The 24,786-nt window shown below is 43.6% G+C and overlaps 1 protein-coding gene across 1 annotated transcript in view; it reads right to left on the reverse strand.

Moving 5' to 3' along the window:
* The window catches only part of LOC115467195 (glutathione S-transferase 3-like), a 64,531-nt gene that overhangs the window by 37,245 nt on the left and 2,500 nt on the right, over nt 1-24,786 (reverse strand). Inside the window, exon 2 of the mRNA XM_030198952.1 lies at nt 8,561-8,657. Within this exon, the coding sequence (XP_030054812.1) occupies nt 8,561-8,647 (87 nt within the window). The 5' untranslated portion in view covers nt 8,648-8,657. The remainder of the gene's footprint in view (nt 1-8,560; nt 8,658-24,786) is intronic.

The raw sequence follows: 24,786 nt of genomic DNA on the forward strand, positions 1-24,786 counted from the left end.
GTCGATACCGATGCCGTCGAGGTCGACGTCGAGGGGCCGGGGCAAGTTCCAAAAATACGGTCCCGTTGAACTTGCCTCGCAACCTGAGTCCGTTTCCGGAGACCGAGACACAGGGGACACGACTTGAAATTGTGCTCCGGCCCGAGGCACTGGAGGCACCAAGCGTGGGTGTCGGTCTGCGAGATGGGCCGGCCGCACCGACCACACTTTTTAAATCCACTCGGGACCTTCGAGGACATCGACGGAAAAATCGCGTCGGCGAAATTAAAGTCGTCGATGGTGGCGGAAATCACACCTCGAAAAAGAAAAACGACCGTGCGGCCACCAGGCCGCAATGCAACGTCCCCGCTGGAAGCGAGGGAAAATGGGAGCGCGTGCTTTTTTTTTTTTTTTAAGAAAGAAAAAGTGGAGCGCGCGGCAATTCAATAAAAAAGAAGAAATAAAAGAAATTCGCGTAAACGCGACGGTTTTTCCGGGGCTGAAACAGAGAGAGCGGCACAGGCACGACTCTCTCCAGGCGCGGAAAAAAAGGAACTGGCGGGAGCGGTCGCGCACGGGCGGGAAGACGGCCGCGCATGCGCGGTGGGCGTGCCCTGCGTGCCGACCGTCCCGCGAAGCTTTTTTCCGGTTGGTGGGGGCTGCCGCGGACGTCACCCCAGTCGTGAGAACAAGCAGCCTGCTTGTCCTCGGAGAATATATACATTACAAAAAAAAAAAAAACGCATAACAAAAAAGTTAAATCAAGCTGCAATGCATCAGTCATTGCAATCACAATCCAGAGTGCCTGTGACAACAAATGCTGTTTTAGCAGTCTATCACGATTTACACACCCTTTAAGGGAAGCATGCTCTCCTACCTTCCAGTGTTCTCTGCCTCTGTGCAACTCCCAACAAGACCTCAGTAAGTCACAGGTTCCCCCCCCCCACCACCACCACACACCCTACATCCTGTTCTGCCCCATACCCGGCGAGAGGGGGAGAGCTAAATTCCCCAGGCACAGGCTCCAAGTGGGAGCCCCAGGCTCAGGCCCAGCAAGCATCTTCCTGCCTGCTTCTGGGTTTGTCCTCTTCTGCTACTGCGTGCCTCCCAGGACCCAGATGTTTCCATTAATGCAACGTCACATTAATGCAATCATCCATGTCCCGATTCTCAGCACACAGCAGCAGGAGAGGACAGAGTGAGGGAGCAGAGCAGCAGTGATTCAGAGACAGAAAGGTGCGAGGGCTGCCCAGGCATGCACATTGCGGTCCGGTACTGCCTAGGGCCCACCTGTGTGTCTTGGTAGCCCTGCCCATATCTACAGTGCACATCCTCACCTCTCATTTCCCCCAGCCCCACACCTAGCTGGTTTCATCTCTGACCCCTATGGTTTATACTCCAGCTTGCTCCAGCCCCCTCTCCCTTGTGGCTTATCCTCTAGCTCAGCGTTTTTCAACTGGTATGCCTTGGCTGCCCCCCTAGGTGTGCCGTGGGGTACTGTAGGAATCCCACAGGGATCGCCTCTAAGAGATATGAAACTGCATCCTCCACCCACACCTCCCGGAGGTCTGCCAACTGTTTTTATTCCTTTCCTCCTCCCCCCCTCTGCTCTTCTAACCTTCAAAAATTCAGTGCCAGCACTGCAATAGCAGCGATCAAAGCAGGCCAATCCTGGAAGCTTTCTTTCTGCAGCGCTCACTTCCTCTGACGCAACTTCCTGTCCCCATATAAGTGGGAGCTGCAGAAAAAAAGCTTCAGGGACTAGACTGCCTTGATTGCTGACTGGCACTGAGAGAAGGTTGGAAGTGTTGGGAAGAGGAGAAAAGGCATAAAAAATAGTTGCTGGACCTCAAGGGGGGGGGGGGGAGTAATGTCAGTTCCTTGGGGGGGGGGGGGGGGCACACATGGGTGTAAGATAGGAGAAAAATGCTGCCCATCAGCTGAGCAGAGCAGGGTAGATGTAAGCCACATTATCAATGTGGGATGTTAAAAAAAAAAAAAAGTGCTTTGTCCTCCACCTTTAAGACACTGCCTATCCAGCTGGATGGTGATGGCACAATGAAAGAAAGTTTCATCCGGTGAAGACCAACTCAAGAACCTGTTCCTTAGCTGAGCCCTAGTATTAGCACATTGAATATGCAACCATACCATGCCTTTGTGGTTATGTTCCACTAATAAGTTGAAACGATTAACTGGCTTTGTTGAAAGGATTATATAACCTTTGGATGCACGACTAGGGACACAAACATACACTTATCTATTCAATATAACAATTCCTCATGTACAGCCAGAAAACAACCTTTTAGGGTGGTAAGTGTTCACAATGAGCTCCTAGACCAGATAGAAGAATTTTCAGTTTTGGACCAGTATAAGTTATCACAAGAAAAAAATAAGAAAACCAATGGACTGAATTAGGGACTTATAAAACCACTTGTCCCTAAACATGCCTAAAAACAGAATAATCTATTTGTGTATCTAAAATGTAAACTTCTGATAAAGATATCCTCACTGAAATCTGGCCATCTGTATTGTATAGAACAGTGTAGAAAAATGAGAACAAAATGCAGAGTTTATAACTGCTTTTGCTACCAGCTACAATAATTAAGTTGTCTTAGTGATATAAATATGAAACTAGTTCTACCCGGCCACGCGTTGCTGTGGCTCAGTCTGGTTAAGTGGAAAAGAAAGAAAAGAGGAAGTGCACGTTTCTAATATGTTTAATTTTACAATGCTTGTGGGTATACAACATTTTTTGTTGTTCCATTGTGTGTGCAGAGATAGAGATTGTCTGGTTTGAAGACTGTAGAACATGCAACATATAATTGTCCATGTGAGAAGCAATCCGTGTGTAGATGTAAACGGGTGAATTCTAAAGATTGCAATCACCATCAACAAAGCTCAGGGCCAAACGCCAATCGAATTGGGAATTGCAATCTGTTAAATTGAAATGGCACATCTGTTGGAATCATAGGAATGCAAGGAATGAGGACATGTTCACCTTTGAAAGGTCCTGTCAAGATTGTTGCTTGTACGACATTAATCATTAATTTTTTTTACTGCAAGCCGCATGTGGTTGGAAAGCTTTGGCTGGTTGATATTTTGCAACATGATAATTGGCACACCGATTTTCAATTGCAGTACGTATGGTGGCATCCCTGGCAGATTGAGTAAATTGAAAAAGTCTGTTGGATAATTAAGCGCTTCATCTGCTTCCAGAACAGTGTCGGACTTGTATGTGAGTGGCTCGCTTTGAATGTTAGACTGAATAATATTGTTCAGTTCAGTTCGTAGACATCTTTGTTCTTGGCCACAAGAATAGCTCGTTCACTCAGCGAATCGCGATTCTTATAATTGGTTTGAATATTGGGAAATACTTTTTCAACCAATTGTTCTTTTGAGGTCACTAAATTGCAGAAGTTATGAGGCAATGAAATTCGTCCCGTCAGATCAACCGGCACCTTTCCGTTCCCAATTTTCAGCAATTGATGCGAGAATATCTGAGCTGATTGATCATTTTGCAGCTGGACACGTATATTTGTAGTTAAGTTTAACGTCTTTACGCATTGCCACAAAGTAGAGTATTTTAGGCAAGCATATATTTCGTCCGCTGGTGTCGATCGAGGAACTACAGGTAATGTTTGCCTGAAATCTACTGCAAGCAATATTAATGTGTTCCCAAATGGTCTGATGTTTCCACGCAAATCTTGCAATGATCGATCAAGAGCCTTGAGCGATGTTTTTCGCTGTGCTGTTTCCTTGGCACGTATTTGAGCCATTCTTTGTCTGTTTCGCTCGTTCACTGATGCCCGTTCTTCCTCAGTTTGATTTGCAATTGTAGGTATATAAAAACACGCGTGTATTCGAATGCAACGTTGTGTCAAAATTTCAAAGCAATCAGTGAAGAACTTTCGGAGATTTAAGCCACTGTCAGCCTGTCACGTTGATTGTGTTGAGAATGAAGCAGATCTGAAGCAGCAGAACGTGATCGCCGTGCTCGCAACTGTGCATCGTCAAGTCTGGCTGCACGTTACTCTGCTGCTTCCTCAGCACATATTTGAACCATTCTTTGTGTGTTTCGCTCGTTTGCTGATGGCCGTTCTTCCTCAGTTTGATTTGCAATTACTCGTCGCACTGCTTCCGCTCTGCGAGTATGACAGCTGTGACATCTATATAATAGTTGGTATATAAAAACATGTGCGTATTCGAATGCAACGTTGTGTCCAAATTTGAAAGCAATTGGTGAAGAACTTTCGGAGATTTAAGATTTTGAACAAACATTTACATTTTTATTTATATAGATCAATATCTGGATATGGGAAGCTTTCAAGTTTTTTTTTTAAACCCTTTAAAGGCACTTTATTTATTTTTTTTTTTAACACAGATGGACCATGTATAGGTTGTCCCTTATTTCTGATCTTTGGCTATTGTTTTGGGTGAACCAAAATGACATCAAGCTCCGCCTACTGCTTAGAAGCTCTGCCTACTGGTTTCAACTCATAAAATGGACTAGATAGGAGCCAAAGTGAACCAGTTCATCAAAACCTTCTTGGGAAGACTCACCTCCCCCTCCCTCCAAGTTCCACTTTCCTGCTATTTCCAGCTCTTCCTAGTTTTAAATCTAGTGCTTTTCTGGCAGTTTAGGAGTCCATCAGGACAAACGAGAGAGCTGATCAGCTCCTGAGCAGCTGACCCCAGAGGAGAAGGGGAAGAGAAGCAAGAGACAGCAAGATCAGAGAAAGAGCTCCTGTTGCAAAAAAGCTGTTTCAGATCTCTTGCAGAATAGATAAAACTGAGCCACAGGCTGGAGGTTCTCCAACCCCATCTTAAAGCCCAGATATCTTCTGCTAAAACTAAGGATCCTCTGGGTCTATCCTGTGCTATGCTTTCTACCACTACCTGGAAGTCAATTCCTTATAAACACTTTCTGCTACCTGCTTAGAACAATTCATCTTTCATGTCATATCCATTATGATGAACTTTTTCTCAAAGGATGTAATATTTATTTATTGGGATTTAAACAGCCGAGCCTCCCTTCCATAGAGACTGATCAATGCCTCCAAGGCACTGCCAGGATGCCTGTTCATAAGTAATAAGGCTCAGCAATCAAATCCAGGTCTCCTCTAACTGCTGCTGAGCCATTAGGCCAGCCCCTCTGAATTTATTTAGGTAAAAATGTATTTTCCAACATTTGCAAAATAAATATAAAAAACTGAGTGTGATGGAAAGATGCAGTGCTTTTTTTGTGCCAGTATGCAACGGTACGGCGTACCGGCACCTTTTGTTTTTGCTCCCCCCCGCCCCGTGACGGACGCAGTGCCAGCTCCCATTTCCGGCCGCTGCTGCTTCTCCTGTTGAGCAGCAGCGGCCGCTACACAAAGAAAAAGATTTTTTTAAAAACTTCAAACCTGGCTGAAACGTGGCACCCCGGCACTGTAGACAGCCATTAGGCACTGGCTGTTGCCCCGCAGCCGCTCCTCCTCTTGCCTCTATGTCACTGCGCTCCTCCGGGGTCTTCCTCCAGGGGCAGTGACGTAGAGGCAAGAGGAGGAGCGGCTGCGGGGCAACAGCCAATGCCTAATGGCTGTCTACAGTGCCGGGGTGCCGCGTTTCAGCCAGGTTTCAATTTTTTTTTTAAATCTTTTCTTTGTGTAGCGGCCGCTGCTGCTCAACAGGAGAAGCAGCAGCGGCCGGAAATAGGGGCTGGTGCCGCGTGCGTCGCGACTTCGCGCCGTTCGCGGGAAACCAACAGAGGGAAGGATGGGGAGAGAGAGAGGGAAAAACAGATGGAAGGATGGAGAGAGGGAAAACGCTGGATGGAAGAATGCAGAAAGAAATAGGGGAGACACTGGAAGGATGGGGAGAGAAAGCAGAGCTGCTGGATGGAAAAGGGGAATAGAGAAAGACTGGAGAATAAGAGGAAGGGGCATGGGGAGAACAAGGATGAGGAAAAGATGAAAAGCCACAGGTAGATGAAGGAAATTAAAGAATGGATAGTAAGAATGAATTAAATCTGGACAGAGAGAGAGCTGAAAAATATTGAAGAAAGCAAAGAAAAAGGAGACAAAAATGACAAATGGCACAGAAGAGTTAAGCGAAAACAAAGGAAAGGAGAATCACAGACTGGGCCCAATATGGAAAGAAAAACAGTCACCAGACAACAAAGGTAGAAAAAATAATTTTCATTTTAGTGTTTGTAATATGTCCAATTTGAGAATTTACATTGGCTGTCTTATTTTGCACTGGGTATACTGGAGCTGTAAGAGCTTACAGAGATTATTTATAATGAAAAAAAATCAAGTTATTTTTTTCTCCTATAGTACTGTAATATTTTCAGTGATGTCTGTTTATATGCGCCATGGCTGGTATAGGGGGTGTGGTTAATGTGGGTGTGGCTATCATAGGGGTGGAGCCATATGTGGTGACCCCGCCCATAGTGAGTACCGGCACCTTTTTTTCTACAAAAAAAGCACTGGAAAGATGTATAATATGGCTAGCTTAGAGAGGCCCCTTTATACGTACGTACACAGGTTAGCCTGTGCTTATATCTTTTTATGCTTAAGGGGTGAAAAAATGAAGACCGAGATCTTCAGATATTCTTACATTTATATGGTTCAGGAAATAGTTGCAACAGAAGCTTCTGGTAAATTATATAGGTAGATAATAAAATGAATGAACTAATTATAAGCTTACTGTAGTGAGCCCCACATCTGGTTATAAGAATCCAAAGACTAATTTTCAACACAGGATATATTGGTAAACATTTGTTCCAGGGGTCTCTTACTATACATTCACTAAATTACTGTAAAACAGATCCCGCAGGTTTTTTTTCTTTTTTCTATACAAGCACAAATGGATTAGGGAGCCATTGCCTCTCTCTCTCTTATGCACCACGATCCTGCAGCTGGACACCATTTTCTAGAATGACAGATGCTAGGTAGTATTATATATCACAAAATGAAAATAAACTGAGTGACAGAGGTAGAAAGCTGCTATAGGCAGGAGCGTGCAGTTACCAAAACATCGAGGCTAGAAGGTGACAAAAACTGTTCAGGCTGAAATCAAATCTGTGGCCAAAGCTGAAACCAATATTGGCACCCCCCTCCCCTGAACAAAAGCAGGCCCCATTCCAGTGCCTACCCCCCCCCCCAACCAAAACATGAACCTGCCCATAGACTCCCCCCCCCCCCCCCCCCCCAAGCCTACCTTCAAATCCTGGAGGTCTAGGAGGGATCCTAGTTGCTCCTGTCCATGCTGGCTCCAATCTCAAAATGGCTGCCGCAGGAAGTCATGGTAAATATTTCGACTATGCAGCCAGCATGGTTAGAAGCGACCAGGCGATTGCTCCTGCCCCGACAATGCCACTAGACTACTAGTGTTTGTAAGGTGGGCCTGGGGGTTGGGCTTTTGGATCACTTGAAAATGCACTGTCATTTTTTGTCCTAAACCCAAACAAGGCTCAATCGGCACCAAAATGGATATAAAGGATGCTGCAATAATAATAATGTAATAATGAAATTCAAACCCAGTCTTTTCAAAAGGACCAATCCATAAAAACATGGGTGTGGGAGGGGCTTTTACTAAGGTACGCTAGCATTTATCAGTCTACACTAAATGCAGGGATGCCTATTATATTCCTATGGTCATCTCAGCATTTAGCACAAGCAAAAAAGCGCTAGCACACGTTAGTAAAGGACACCCTTAGTTTTTTCCCCCGGTTCAATTTAGGCCTACGAGCCTGAATACAATCCTCAATCAGCTGTACACAATCCTCAATTTTATTAAGGCAGTAATCCAATATCCGGTCAGTAGAAGAAGTATTGTGATATCATCCATGTATAGGGAAAATGGGACATTAATTTTATCCAACACCATGCCCAGGGATCCGAGAAGAATGTTAAAAAAAAAAAATCTATATTTGAGGGAAGGGGTATGGACAAAGGTTTTGTAACAGTTACTGGAAATCTTTCGTTTCAATTACTATCATTTGAAAAATAGTAATAAAGGGTCATATTCATTTTTCCATAGATTTGGTAAACACACCCCAAAATAATAATTAAAAAAAAAAAAAAAAGGCACAGCATCTTGGCAGTTGCTTCCAATGTCCACAATCACCTTTGGAAAACAGGAGTTTTCTAATCCTTAGGGGCCCCTTTTACCATGCTGTGGTACAGCTACCATGGTAATGGTGTGTGACAATCCGGCTCTACTGCTGGATACCGGCCCCCAATGCACGCCATTTCCTCCCTGGGGTGCGCCTGGCAGTAATTGGGCAGCACTGTGCACTTCCTGGTTACTGGAGACCCTATTGCCTCCTAAACAGGAGACGGCAAGGGCTCCACCAGGAAATGGCCGCAAGGCAAGTAACTTACCGCACTGCCATTTCCTGTTCCAGCCAGTAATATCCTTTTATCAGGTGGTGGTAAAAGGGGAGTCTCAGCACACGGCAAACCCAGATGCTGACGCCACAGTAATGCCCCTTTTATCACCGCTTAGTAAAAGGGGCCCTTAACTAGGAGCAACTGGTTTTTAAATGCACAATAAATGGTTAATATTCACATATAGTCATAATTAAACAGCAAACCTCAACGCCGGCTGTTGCCAGTAACCACCGGATCGACTCCATTCTGCCTCTCCCATTGAAATACCAAAGTATGGGTTTTCCAGCCATGTTCAATAATCTGGAGGGAAAAAGAATAGAAATTAATAAATATGGTGACCTTTGTGTTTCCTTTGATTTTGTTGAGAATCCAGCAGAATAGCTTCACCTTCTAAGTGACCTCAATAGCTGTTTTGAAAATGCCAGCATAAATTCTTTCATCACATCATGCTCCAGGTAACATTTAGACCATGGAAGCAGCATCCTATTAAAAAGTATTTGTTGCAGTTTTAATATATTCCAGAACTAGTGGCAGAACAGAGCCACATCGGGTATTTCCTCTGAATCCTGCTACTCCATTTCTTTCCTGGTGTATAGCCATAGACCACAGTTGATCTCTTCTCTTCATGCCTGTGTGTCTTGGTACCCTCTTTTATCCCAAGCTTTCTTGAACTCCAGCTACACTTTTGTCTCCCATCACATTCTTGGGAGATCATGCCACACCCCTACCACCCTTTTCATGAATAAAAATGTTGTGATGTTCCTCCTGACCCTTCCCCCATGTACAGACCTCTTAAACTAGATCATTTTTAGCATCAGGCTCATTTTCGAAAGAGAAGGACATCCAAAAAGCGACATAAATCGGCACTTGGACATCCATCTCACAGATGTCCAAATTGGTATAATCGAAACCCGATTTTGGACGTCTTTCTCTAAGTCCGTCGCAAGGACATCCAAATCTCAAGGGGGCGTATCGGAGGCATGGACGAGGCGGGACTTTGGCGCTCCTAAGACTTAGACTTCCCTGAGCCATAATGGAAAAAAGCAAAGCTGTCCAAGACAAACTTGGACGTTTTCACCCAGACCTGTTTTTATTACGAAAAAAGGTGCCCGAAATGACCAGATGACCTCCCATTACTCCCCCAGTGGTCACTAACCCCCTCCCACCCTCAAAAAACGATTAAAAACACTAATTGCCAGCCTCTATGCCAGCTTCAGATGTCATACTCTGGTCCATGACAGCGCATGCTGGTCCCTGGTGTAGTTTACTACTAGGTGCAGTGCACTTCAGCCAGGTGGACCCACGCCCCCCCCCCCCCACCTGTTACATTTGTGGAGGAAACAGCGAACCCTCCAAAACCCACCAGAAACCCTCTCTACCCACATATAGGTGCCCCCTTCACCCGTAAGGGCTATGGTAGTGGTGTACAATTAGAGGTAGTGGGTTTGGGGGGGCTGAACACACAAGGGAGCTGTGTACCTGGGAGCAGTTTATGAAGTCCACTGCAGAGACTCCTAGGGTGCCCGACTGCTGCCCTTGCATGTCAGGGGGACCAGTGTACTAAAAATGCTGGCTCCTCCCACGTCCAAATGGCTTGAATTTGGATGTTTTAGACTTGGACGTCTTTGGTTTCAAAAATCGCCGAAAATCAAAAGACGTCTATCTTTTTGAAAATGGCCTTTTTCTCCGCCTTCAAATTTGGACGTTCAAAGACATTTCTTTTGAAAATGCCACAAGGACATTAAGTATTGCCATACTGGGAAAGACGAAAGGTCCATCGAGCCCAGCATCCTGTTTCCAACAGTGGCCAATCCAGGTCACAAATACCCAGCAAGATCACAAAAATGTACAACACACTTTATACTGCTTATCCCAGACATAGTGGATTTTCCCCAAGTCCATTTAATAATGGTCTATGGACTTTTCCTTTAGGAAGCCCTCCATATATGATAAGCTTTATATCATATGACAGACAAGGATACAAGTTGCTCAATAGATTCTTTTTGAGTTTGCTTTTGAGCTGGTTTATACACAAATTTATGTTTTATCTATCGGTAATGTTCTGTAGGGATGAAATGTTGGTAAAACTCTTTTGGACTTATTTACGCTGCAGTGCCTGATAGCATCATCTCAACTCCATGCTCTCTCTCATACAGGAAACCCTCTCCAGTGGGCCACATTATCGGGGGGGGAGGAGGGGAAGAGAGACACTTCTCCCCTTAAGTCAGCCCACTTGCGGTACATTTTGTTCTTGTGCAACCTTATGTTTGATTATTGGGTTTTATTTATCACCATTACATGTTGAAACAAGCTTCACACCCTTACTGTAGAGCAGTGGTTCTCAAAGTGGTGAGGTCAAAGACATTGATGGTATTTAAAAACGTACACAGAGGTTCACTATATAGCATGAATATGGAATACATTTATAGAACATTTCCACTCATTTTAAACGTTTAACTTTCACAGTTAGAGGCCGACAATTTCAGTTTGAGTTACGGTGCTGAAAACTAGCTCAAAATCCGTTTTCTACCTGGCTATGGCCATGATTTCAGCTGAAACTGACCATGTGCTTTCAGTGGAAGCTAAAAATTTGTGCTTTGTCCTGTTTATCGCCCTCCCCCCTCTTCAAACAGGAGTTGCCTTTCCCCCCTACAATCCCTGGCATTCTCTAGGGGTGTAGCCAGGCCAGGACTAATCCCCAGTCACAGACTGCCACAAGAGAAATTTATTTGGTAACTAGAGTGCTCCAAATAAATGCATCAATACATAAGTTTAGCAGGAATTAAGTCCTTAAGTTTGGGAAGATAGCCTCTCTCTGTGGAGATAGCACCACATGTAAAGTGACAGCAGACTTCGTAAGTCAGCCATTGTAAAACCACTGTGGCTTTTGTTTTCAGTTTTCGTTAGCTGAGGACCACGTGTGCAGAGGCTATTTTGCTTGGATGTCTTTCATTTTTAAATATATAGACAAGTCCAAAAATCCAGCTTCCAGTAATCCAACCACCCGAAAATCCAGACCTCTTGGAATTGTGAGCTCCAGACCACCCGAGAATCGGACTCACTCCTGCCCTGATCTCAGAGACCCCCATGTGACTGCCTACACCTCCCTATCTTTCCTCTCGTCCTCACTCCCTTCAGAAAGTCAGCATCTTCCCCCCCCCCCCCCCCCCATACCAGCTCTGCCTGCTCATTCTCCCCTTTTTCCGAAGTCTTCATACTGCAGTGCCAGCCTTACTCACAGGCTGCCTCCTGCATTCACTGTGCCTTTTCCCTCCGACCCAACTTCCTGTTGCAGGAAGGGCCGGACGGGTCAGAGGGCAAAGGCATGGTGAATGCAAGAGGCAGCCTGTGTGCAAGGCTCCTGCTGATGCTGCAGTATGACGACTTCAGAAAAAGGCGAGACTTGAGCTGGTAGAGCCAGTGTTGGGAGAAAAAAAAAAAAAAAAAAGATGCCCAACCATGCGGGGGGGGGGGGGGGGGGGGGGCTTGGAAACCAAGCAGACTGTCAGGCATGTGGGGGGAAAAAAAAAAAAAAAAAAAAAAAAGACGCTGACCATGTGGGGGAGGCATCCGAGAAGAAGCAAAGAGTGCCAGGTGTGGGGGAAAAAAATGCCTGACTGTGCAGGGAGGGAAGGAGGGGGAGAGGGACTGTTCATTATTCCTCTAGCTAGATTCTATGAAAGGAATTTGCAGTGATTGTTTTTGTTTTCAAGCACAAGTACTTGTCAGCTTATAGTGTTTGTAGGGAAATGATATTACAATGAAATGAAGTTTATATAAGAAAATAATTTAAGAAATGTATTGCTCTCTATTGTAATTTTTCAGAGCATATAGTCCACACATTCAATATCAATGTGCTTTTTTTATTCTGGATTGTGCATCAGGCTAGTATAATGGCCGCAGTATTTAGACCAATGTCTGGCCCCCTTTACCCTATTTTAGTAAGGATCTAGATCATTCTTATCTTTTAATTAAATACAGAACAGGAAACATCTCAATGCTACTTTTTCTTTTTATTCATGACATTTATACCCATATTAGCCCAAAACAGACAAGTTCAATGTGGCTTACAAACCAACAATAAAGTGAATAAAAAATAATGTACAGAATATAACAAAAATTTCAATAAGTTCAAGACAAAAATACATGTGCAGTAAGTAACCAGGGATTTAGACTATCTCAAGGACAAACAATTAAGGGTGAACAGGTGAGGGCATAATTAGGCAGGACTAGATGGGAAACGCACAATTTCGGTAAATGTAAAAAACTGGTAATTTTTTTTTCCACATTCTCAAAGGTCCTGTCTTGGAGAATATTTAAACTACATCTGCACTGACTTAGGAACCTAAACGTGCCAAACTTGAGAAGCCTTTGTTAAAAGTAACTCTCCCAGTAGTCAGCAGTGCTTGCAGTTCCTGAACTGGAGGGTCCTGTGGGTTTAGCAGATGGCTGCCAACTGCAAGCTCTGACAATCCCAACTAGGCCTCATCGCTTCACATTCACACAACCAGGGGCGTATCTGGAATCCGGCGGTAGGGGGGGCCACAGCCAGAGAGGGGGGGCACATTTTTGCCTGCCTCCCTCCCCCCCCCCCCCGCCGCCGCCGCCTCTCTCCACCCCCTCCCCGCCGTCAACCCTCCCCCGCTGCTTACTTTTGCTGGCGCCGAGGTCCGACCCGCAATCTCCGTTTTTCGTCTTCCTCCGTGGCCATGCTTCCAGGAAGTAACGCTGCAGTGCTGATTCGTTGAATCCAGTTCGACGTCTGACGTCAGACGCCGAACTGGATTCAACGAATCAGCACTGCAGCGTTACTTCCTGGAAGCATGGCCACGGAGGAAGACGAAAAACGGAGATTGCGGGTCGGACCTCGGCGCCAGCAAAAGTAAGCAGCGGGGGAGGGTTGACGGCGGGGAGGGGGGCCAGGGCGAAATCTGCGGGGGCCCAGGCCCCTGTGGCCCCACGCAGATACGCCCCTGCACACAACCAAAAACTTTAGCTCGGTTTCGGTTGAAACCTGACAAGTTTCGGCTTCAGTTTCAGTCAAAACTAAAGAAAGTTTTGGTCTGCCTCTACTTTCAAGTAAAAAATAAAAATAAAAAAATGAGGGCAGTGTACACTACACCAGGCATCAGTTACAACTCTACAGCACTGAACACACACATGAAAAGACTGTCCCTAATCTAGAGGGCAACTGAAACTGATTTTCTGTTGCAATGAAAGCCTGTGGCCAAAGTGCACCACTCAGTTTCAATCAAAACCGTCACCAACACCCCTCCCCACACACACACAGTGGGTCCCACAGGGCTGCCCTTCGACCATAAACGCCACCCTCCCACTACCCAAAGGCTCTCTCTCTGGGCCTCCCCTTAAAAGCCCTGGTGGTCCAGTGGCCTCTTTGCAGCAGTAGTGATCCTGAGTCACTCCTGTCCATGGCGTCTCCAATCAAAATGGCTACTGGCATGATCAGGAGCGACTCGGGATTGCTCCTGCCCCAAAGGAGGCACTAGACCAGCAAGGCTTCTAAAGGTAGGGCTGGGGAGGACCTTCGGGTGATGGGAGAGAAGCAGGCAGAGAGTGGTTACAGGGGATTTCTGTTTCAGCTAAAAATGCAATGGCATTTTTAGCCAAAACCAAAGCATGGCTGAATCCAGATTTCAGGCTGGTTTCAGCCCCACTGAAACTCAGTTGGCATCTACCCTGATCAACTGAACTTATAATCTAGACAGACAAATAGGTCAAATAAGACACTATGGGGCTCACTTTGAAAAGAGAAAAAAAATATTGAAAAGTGGCATAAAGTTTCACAAAAATGCCCAAAATCAGTATCTTCAAAACCTATTTTGTAGGCGTTTTGCTATTCTGTTTGTCTTCAGTGCGTCCAAATCTCAAGGGGGTGTGTCGGGGACATGTTAAGGGCGGGATTTGGGTATTCCTAACACGTGAACGTTTTTCAGCTATAATGGAACAAAACAAATCCATTCAGAACTAAGATATCTTGAGCTAAAATCACCAGAGAACCACTAGAGGGAATTAGGGATGACCTCCCCTTACTCCCCTAGTGGTCACTGACCCCCCACTCATCCCTCCAAAATATGATTTAAAAACACCAGCCTCTATGCCAGTCGCAGATGTTATACTCAGGTCCATTAGAGCAGCATACAGGTCCCTGAAGTAGTCTAGTGGTGGGTGCAGTGCACTGTAGACAGGTGGACCCAGGTCCACACCTTCCCCTACCTGTTACACTTGTGATGGAAACAGAGTCCTCCAACCTCACCAGAAACCCACTTTACCTATAAGGGCTATTGTAGTGGTGTACAGTTGGGGGCAGTGGGTTTTGGGAAGCTCAGCAGACAAGATAAGGGAGCAATGGTGAGATGTGTACCTGGGAGCATTTATTTGAAGTCCACTGCAGTGCCCCCCTAGGGTGCACCACTGCTCTCTTGGGATGTTTGGAGAACCAGTCTACTAAAAATGGTGTCTCTTCCTACATTTCAATGGCTTGATTTTCTCTGTTTTTCACTTAGGATTTGTTTTTCAAAAATGGTAAAAAAAAAACCATACAAAGCACAAAACCTTGTTTGAAATGGTATCAAAGATGTACTTTTCCTTTTTTTTCAAAAACAACTTTTCTATTCAGATTTTGGATGTTTTGTACAAAGCATCCAAAGTCGGTCTTAAGACTTCATATCGAAAATGCTCCTCCATGGGGTTTCGTTTATTATGGGAATGGTTAAAACATGGGTATTAAAACAGGTGAATTGTGTGTTTAAGAGTTAAAAGCCGCCTCAAAAGGTGGGTTTTTAACCTGAAATTGAATAGGGTCAGAGATGGAACATAACATACAGTACAGCAAGGTGGAACAAAACCTGGAGCTGAAGAGAAAGGTACAGGTAAGAGTGATATACCTGAAGAACAGAGTTCCTAGGAAGGGAAGATGGAGGAACTACAAAAAGAATACACTAAAGTCAGTAAGCCAATGGTGGACTTTAGGGGTGGAGGTTATGAGAATGTGGCAGGAGGTTAGTCGACCAGCAGAATTTTAAACAGACTGAAGGGGAGAAAGATGATTTAGTGGGAGACCTGTGAGGAGCAGTTTGCAGCAATCTAACTGGGAGGTGGAGTGGATAAGGGTTTTGGAAGCATGTTCAGAAAAGAAGGGATGAAGTTTGGTGATGTTCTAGAGAAAAGTGACAGGTTTTAGCAATTTATTGAATATGTGCAGAGAAAGGAGTCAAAGATGGCCCCAGGTTACAAGCTAAGGAGACAAAAGAACAGTATCATCCACAGAAATGGAGAATGGAGGAATGAAAACAAGGGTTTAGTAGTTATCAAACTTGTCCTGTGGGAAACCCCAGCCAGTCTAGTCTTTAGAAAATCTACAATGCATATTCAAGATAGACACTTGCATGCAAAATCTATCATGAATATTCACTGTGGATAGCCTAAAAACCTGACTGGCTCAGGGTTCCCCCTAGGACAGGTTTGGAAACCACTGGTGTAGGGGAAAAACTCAGTCATGGGCAAGTTCAGTTTCAGATGGTGGTATATCCAGGCACCAACGTCAGACAAGGAAGCTAAAGACAAAAGGAGGGAGGCAGGGTAACCTGCATGGAGTCACAGGTCCAATATTGGCCATTTTTCTGAGCCATGCTGATTTCATCTGCTGCCATTTACTATGTTACTACGCAAAGCCAGTTAGATTATCAGAATGTCCTCAATGAATGTTTATTAAAACTTGATATACCACTAATCTTGGTTGTCAAAGTGGTTTACAAAATAAAATATTTTTAATGAGAAAAGAACTGTTTCTTAGTATGTGGGTATGAATGATTAGGTCTATCCTGTTGGAAGTGATACCCTTGAAGTTGTGTATTTCTAAGGCTTAAAAAACTCAGTCCTGAAATAATCCCCTGGATTCTATATAGAGTGACCTGATTTGTGCAAGCAACTTAATTACTTAAGCTAATCAGCGCCAATAATTGCAACTTAAGCAATTGACTAATTGGCATTAATTAGAATTTAGACCCAGAACAGTAAGCCTATTCTATAACGTGATATATATAAATTCTAAGTCGTATGGTTGAAAGGGGGGATGGGCATTCTATGCGTGTGGTTATAGAATACAACTGGTCCGCCCATAATTTAGGTGTCAGCATTTACTCCGTTTTACTTGGCGTTAACTGCCCTTGACTAAATTTATACACGCAGATGGGAGCGCACCATATTCTATAAACATGAAAATGTAGGCTTAATCTATGAAGTACACCTAAATTTAGACATACTTTATAGGATACACCTAGGTGCATTTTGTTTCAGCACCAATTTTTTTTAGGTGCAATATATAGAATCTAACCCAATTTGTCGAGCCTGTCTCCATAGAATACAGAACTCTCTCATGCATATTCACAAAGGATAGCCTGAAAACCTGACAGGCTGCATGTTCCTTAGGGCAGGTCTGGGAACTATTGTTCTAGAGCAAATGTTTAGAAGACAGATGGGAAAAAAAAAAAGTGTTGGCCTCAGGGTAGCAGAAAGAAGGGCCCCACTTCTCAAACATATGGCCCTCAACTCATAGGAGCCGACTCTGTGGGTGCTTGAGCACCCCCAATATTGAGAAAATTGCTTGAATGTGTCCAGGGAAGGATTGTTTCCATTAGGCTTAGCACCCCCAATAATTCTGAAAAGTTGGCTCCTATGCCTCAGCTACTGTGTATTCTAGTTCTGTGACTGTTGCCGCGTTAAGGATGACCACCCCTAATAGAATATATATGCTGCTGAAATGTCAAGAACTTTAAAGTTTTATTTTCAAATATCTGTATTGCATAACACTGCCTGGCAAAGTAATTTAGCAGCTTTAAAAAAAAAAAAAAAAAAAAAAAAAACTTTAAACCTTTTTCCCCTTAGTTTGCCATTTTCCTACAATTCACATCATTAGAGATTGATTGCTTTCCAATTATTTATTAGTTTTCCTTTAACTGAGGGACCTTTTTACTAAGCTGTATTAGGCAGCTACTACAGTGTTTACCATATGGTAGACAGTAGTGCAGACATGAGCTACTGTCTTCTGCGCTAACAAGCCAGATGCTGTGGTAAAAATCCTGTTAGCTGCTTAATGCAGGAATGGGCAGCATCTGGGTGTAACATGAGTGGGCAGAGGTGGATCCCTTTTTCTACCAGCCCCCCCACCTGCCATTACAAACCCACACCTACAGACCCTAATCCAAAAACAGAACAAGGGATTACATATTAGAAATATATATAGACAAAAACTGAACTGTGAACCCCCAAGAAGCAGAACTTGGCATGCACTGCAACACTGGAGATAAGAACAGAAATGCATTTCTTTTTTGTACTCAATACAATACAAAGTTATCTGCCATGCTTTTTTCTACCTTTATCTTGACATTTTAATTTTCCCTTCACATTGGTCCCAGTTTTTTTCTGCTTTCCTGTCTGACTTCTGCCAATTTTCCTTCCAATGGCTGCTGTCCATTTGTTTTCTCCTCTCGTCTCCTCCTGCCTTGTTCCATTCCTTCACTATACCTGTGATTTTTCCCTTTTAGATCTTTCCTCCATTTTTTTTCTTTTCTGCCTCTGTCCAAATTTCACTTTCACCCTCTTACTTTTCACCTACCAATCAACTTCCTAGCTCCTTCTCTCACCCACTTGCTCTTCTATTTCCCATCTCACTCCTTCAGGCTCCTACTTCCCATTACCATATATCTACCCTGGGTACTCAGTCTCCTCTCACTCATTTCCCTGCCATGCTCCTACCTTTTAGACTCTCCCCATACGGTTCTACCATCTCCTCCCTCCACTAACATCTTCTTGTTCCATCTGCCCCCCCCCCCCACCCCACTGATCCCTCCCTCCTGTTGTCTAGCATGTCTCTCCCTCTACTCCCCCCTACGGTCCGGTGTCCTCCCTCAACTCTGACCCTCCCAAGTGTCTGTTAAACACATCTCCTGTTATAAGGGTTGCCAGCAGCAACAGTGATTTACAGATGCTGCCTGCAGTCAACCCTGGACCCTTCCTTTTGCCACAACTTCCTGTTTCCACACATGTGGAATGTGGCAGAAGACTCGAGTCGGCCACAGGTAACATGCCGAAACTGCTGTTGCAGCCAGCAACCCTTATAATGGAAGGCATGGGGCAGGGACAGATGTTGGACCATGGGGACTCACAGATTACAGAATGACTACAAACTAAAAACATGAATATATAAACAAAAATTACTGAACCCCTAAGACGACTCAGCATGCAGTACACAACAGGAGATGCAGCTCCCTTTGTACCGTGCAAAATAAAATGATATGCAAATTCCAAAAATTAATAGTCAAGTCACTAAATTGAATTTTCTTCTCATTTTTGTCTGGTCATCACTCCCTGGTTAAATCAATTTCACTGGCTGCCAGCTGAATTCAGGATAAAATTTAAAATTTATTGCTGATTCATGATGTACTAAAGCAGGGAGTTCCCTGTTACTTAAATAGGCTTCTTCAGGTTTATAACCAGAAAGAGCATTAGGAACCGGTTTATTGGGAATGCCTTCCTGGAAAAGTGTACACTTAGAACAAAGCAGTATTTTTTCAATAGATGGGCCAAGGAGTGAAATGAGTGCCCACTACTGAAGAGTGTCTTGGCTACAGAAAATATGAGGGGCTGGGACAAGGTGCAATACTTTAAGCTCGACAAACAACCTGGATGGCACCATGGAATTAGATTACCCAGAACATACCAGAAGCCTGGACACTAGGATGGTTGAGTCTTTGCCAAGCATCAACTCTTAGGCGTGAAGAAAGATTTTTCCACGTTCTAACAGGCACTGCCAACTTAAAATTAATAAACCTGCTCTTACATGTCTCGCATATGACATGACACAATCTAAGGTGTTTCTAATGACTTTAGAGCACTTTGGAGCCTTAAGTCAATACTACACTGAAACTGAATCAGCATATGCAAGACTGGGCCAGTTCAGGAAAGTCTGCAAATTGCATCTGTGTTTCATTTTTTTAAAAAGCACCATGGTGGAGAGAGCCTTAGGGTTCTGCCCCTTAAGGGCTACAGAGACTTCTAGTGGCTGTGCTAGAGAAAGACATTTTGACTACACCCCCCTCCCCCAGTTTCTGAAACAAGGGGATGGCTCTCTTGACTAGTGACTTGACAGTGACAGGATGACACCTCTTGGAGGGAAACGGTACTGGTATAATATCTGTCCCAGTTTGACTTTTGTTGTCTTCGGCTCCTACTTCCCTGGCCATTTTATCACTCGGAGGGAATAGGGTATCTGGCTAGTTCCAAAACTCTTCATCCTCCCGAGTATAAAACAATAACAGGTGCCCACTACCACATCCTTCATCTGAGAGGAAAGGGAGAGATACTATAATATCCTAATCTGGGAACAGAAGATAATCCTTGTATATCTTTAGAGACTAAGAGTACCCATCCTGTACTCCTGCTACATGATCTCTGCGGGGGGGGGGGGGGGGGGGGGGGGGGGGGAAGAGACCCTATGATGGCACATTCACAAAATTCTGCACAAAAAGTACATTTTGCAATGCGCAGTTGCACAGAATTCCCCCAAGAGTAAATGGCAAAGCAGGACTTTTTGGCATTGCCATTTCGGTGCTGCCAAAATGGCACAGAACTTAAGGCAGCAAAGAATTTTGATAGCAGCACTAGGAAGAGCGCTCCACTTCTCTCTCTCTTCCCCCCCCCTCCCCACTAGTGATGTCCTATATTCACTGGGAATAGGGCTGTGTGTGTTTGCTGCAGCCAGGTATCCTTGAGCAAACGATGCAGGCTGCCCAAGGACACCTGGCTTCCGCAAGCAGGCAAAGCCCTGTTCCCAATGAATACAGGAGGTCGCTTGGGGGGGGGGGGAGGGGATGAAGAGGAGAGGAGTGGAGGGAGGAGACGTAGAGGCTGTTGCCTGCACTGCATCCAAAATTCCAGCTGCCCAAAATTATGTTACGTTCTGGACCATTTTGGCAGTGCCAAAACAACAATGCCAAAAGCTCAGGTACCTGAGAGCCTGGAGAGGAAGCCACCAGACAAGGACACTATAGCTAAAGGCTCTGAAAGCCCATGGACGCTGACCAGAGATTGCGAGTGTAAATTAACTTAACTCTGCCTGTACAGTTGCCTCATCTGAAACTCCAACTTTCAGTAAACCCCTCTGGTTCAGAACAAACATTCTGACCCCAACTGAGTTATATGCCAGAAGAGCGTGGAGTGAGTGGGTTTACGGAGTAATTCTGTAAAGGTCGCCTAAAATTAGGCACTAAAATGCTAAGCACTAGGTACAAATTCTGTATCAACAATTACATGCCTAACTGCCATTATAGAACACTAGCGCAAGTTTGCATTGCATTTTATTTCCTAACTTTAGTCACCTTATTGTTTGGCCAAAGGAATATATAGACTTATGTAGCGGGGTAAACTATTAATTCAACTCTTAAATACCCAGTACTAAATGTCTTGCTGAAAACATTAATGGGACAGCAAGCACAATCACATTTCTGTGTGTAACCTCAGCAATGACTCATTTCACAAGAGCGAACTAGCTCCTCAGTTAAGTACACCTCAGTATATTCAAATATGAGGTTTGCATTTTAAGTTTTCAATAAAACAAGAGATATAGATACAAAAAGATGTACTTGAAAATTAAAGAGTTTGCTGACCGATGAAGAGGCAGGCGCATCAAGAGCAAGTTAGCTCTTGTGAAATGAGTCGCTGCTGAGGTCGCACAAAGAAATGTAATTGTGCCTGCTGTGCTATGCCATTAAAGTTTTCAGCAAGACCTTTAGCACTGGATATTTAAGAGTTAACTTTAGTCACCATCACTTGCACCATTCAAAGGCTGGTGTAAATGCTCGTGTGTAACCAACAATATTCTAGAACCTTAGTGCATCAGTGCTGAGCACACCCCTGACCCACCCATATCCCCTTTATGGAATCCCCCTGGACAATTGGATCCTCTAGTTAAAGCATTTAAAACAGTGGTTCTGGATGAAGTGAAATAAGTATATAAAAAACGACAAATAAATTATAATTTATCTAAAGGAGAGGAGAAAGCATTACGATATCTCCAAGATGATAAAGAGATAATTATAAGAGCAGATAAAGGAGGAGGTTTGGTAATATTGGATAAAGATCATTACGATATGGAAATATTAAATCAACTATCCGATACCCAAACTTATAAGAAACTCCATGATGATCCCACGGAACGGTTGCAAAGTCTCATTAAAGATACAGTTTTGGAAGGGATAGAGGCAGGTTTCCTCACTAAAATAGAGATGTTATTTTTGAATAAAAACCATCCAATAGTACCAATATTTTATACGATACCTAAAATCCATAAGAACTTACAGAACCCCCCGGGAAGACCTATAGTGGCTTCTAAAAATTCCATCTTAGAACCACTATCACAGTATGTTGATTGGTTTTTGCAACCAATAGTAAAAAACAGCGAGTCCTACAGTGGGGGAAATAAGTATTTGATCCCTTGCTGATTTTGTAAGTTTGCCCACTGACAAAGACATGAGCAGCCCATAATTGAAGGGTAGGTTATTGGTAACAGTGAGAGATAGCACATCACAAATTAAATCCGGAAAATCACATTGTGGAAAGTATATGAATTTATTTGCATTCTGTAGAGGGAAATAAGTATTTGATCCCCCACCAACCAGTAAGAGATCTGGCCCCTACAGACCAGGTAGATGCTCCAAATCAACTCGTTACCTGCATGACAGACAGCTGTCGGCAATGGTCACCTGTATGAAAGACACCTGTCCACAGACTCAGTGAATCAGTCAGACTCTAACCTCTACAAAATGGCCAAGAGCAAGGAGCTGTCTAAGGATGTCAGGGACAAGATCATACACCTGCACAAGGCTGGAATGGGCTACAAAACCATCAGTAAGACGCTGGGCGAGAAGGAGACAACTGTTGGTGCCATAGTAAGAAAATGGAAGAAGTACAAAATGACTGTCAATCGACAAAGATCTGGGGCTCCACGCAAAATCTCACCTCGTGGGGTATCCTTGATCATGAGGAAGGTTAGAAATCAGCCTACAACTACAAGGGGGGAACTTGTCAATGATCTCAAGGCAGCTGGGACCACTGTCACCACGAAAACCATTGGTAACACATTACGACATAACGGATTGCAATCCTGCAGTGCCCGCAAGGTCCCCCTGCTCCGGAAGGCACGTGACGGCCCGTCTGAAGTTTGCCAGTGAACACCTGGATGATGCCGAGAGTGATTGGGAGAAGGTGCTGTGGTCAGATGAGACAAAAATTGAGCTCTTTGGCATGAACTCAACTCGCCGTGTTTGGAGGAAGAGAAATGCTGCCTATGACCCAAAGAACACCGTCCCCACTGTCAAGCATGGAGGTGGAAATGTTATGTTTTGGGGGTGTTTCTCTGCTAAGGGCACAGGACTACTTCACCGCATCAATGGGAGAATGGATGGGGCCATGTACCGTACAATTCTGAGTGACAACCTCCTTCCCTCCGCCAGGGCCTTAAAAATGGGTCGTGGCTGGGTCTTCCAGCACGACAATGACCCAAAACATACAGCCAAGGCAACAAAGGAGTGGCTCAGGAAGAAGCACATTAGGGTCATGGAGTGGCCTAGCCAGTCACCAGACCTTAATCCCATTGAAAACTTATGGAGGGAGCTGAAGCTGCGAGTTGCCAAGCGACAGCCCAGAACTCTTAATGATTTAGAGATGATCTGCAAAGAGGAGTGGACCAAAATTCCTCCTGACATGTGTGCAAACCTCATCATCAACTACAGAAGACGTCTGACCGCTGTGCTTGCCAACAAGGGTTTTGCCACCAAGTATTAGGTCTTGTTTGCCAGAGGGATTAAATACTTATTTCCCTCTGCAGAATGCAAATAAATTCATATACTTTCCACAATGTGATTTTCCGGATTTAATTTGTGATGTGCTATCTCTCACTGTTACCAATAACCTACCCTTCAATTATGGGCTGCTCATGTCTTTGTCAGTGGGCAAACTTACAAAATCAGCAAGGGATCAAATACTTATTTCCCCCACTGTATATACAAGATAGTACCCATTTTTTAAATAATATTGAAGAGATACAGAACATTAAAGAGTCAACTATAATGGCGACTTTTGACGTGGTCTCATTATACACTTCTTTACCACAAGTGGAGTGTTTAAGGATAGTAGAACAAAATTTGAAGATAGACAGCGACCCCATCAAGTTCCCACGGAGTTTCTAGTGAGAATGACAGAAATAGCTCTATCCAATAATTTCTTTATATTTAAATGGAACATTTTATCAACAACAAAAAGGTGTAGCAATGGGTGTAACATGTGCACCCTCTGTAGCAAATCTTTACATGGTGGATTTTGAGAATAAGTGGATAGCTCAAAATCCATGGAAAACCTATATCAAAAGATGGTATAGATTCATAGATGACGTGTTTGCACTATGGGATGGAACATTAGAAGAATTGAGTGAATTTAAAAACTGGTTAAATGAAAGAGATGAAAACATCACCTTCACCATGCAAGCGTCAGATATCCAAATAATTTTTTTAGATATTCAAATCTCAAAGCAACAAAACAAGTTATATACAAAAGTATATATTAAATCCACCGATCGTAATACATTGTTACACTTTTCAAGTAATCACCCAATGAAGACGAAAGAAAGTTTAACAGCTCAATTGTTGCGATACAGAAGAATTTGTGAAGATACAAAAACATTTAAAGGACAGGCAAAAAAGTTGAAAGAAAAATTCACACAGAGAGGTTATCCAGAAGATATAATTAAAAATGCATATAAATTAAAAATGCATATAAAAGAGCAAGATTCAACCATAGAGAATTATTATTATCTAAAAAGAAGGAAAAAGAAAAAACTGAATTTGATATTCAAACATGCGTGTTACGCTATACACATAATAACAATCAGGTTGCAAAAAGTATAAGAAAACATTGGCAACTAATGCAAATGCATCCAGCATTTAGCAATAAAAATCTTAGAATAGCGTACACTCGGAATCAGAATTTAAAAGAACTACTTCAAAAAAAAAAAAAAAGAGAGATGATCAGGTAGAAATTAATACACCAGGACATACAAAGTGCGGTAAATGTAAATATTGCAAAATAATGACTACAGAGAAGTTTAAGAATCCAACAGATGAGAGACAATATGATTTGCGTTATAAGACAAACTGTGAATCAACTTACATTGTGTATATTTTGATTTGCCCGTGTCAGAAAATATATGTAGGGAAGACGAAAAGAGCTTTGAAAATAAGAATGAGTGATCATAAGCATAATTTAAAATTAAAAAAATTGGAAGCGCCCTTGGTACAACTTAGCTTGGAAAGGGGTCATTTATTCATGGACTATGAATGTGCAGTAATAGATCACGTTC

The sequence above is a fragment of the Microcaecilia unicolor genome, chromosome 3, assembly GCF_901765095.1.
Source record: "Microcaecilia unicolor chromosome 3, aMicUni1.1, whole genome shotgun sequence".
Classification (NCBI taxonomy): Eukaryota; Metazoa; Chordata; class Amphibia; order Gymnophiona; family Siphonopidae; genus Microcaecilia; species Microcaecilia unicolor.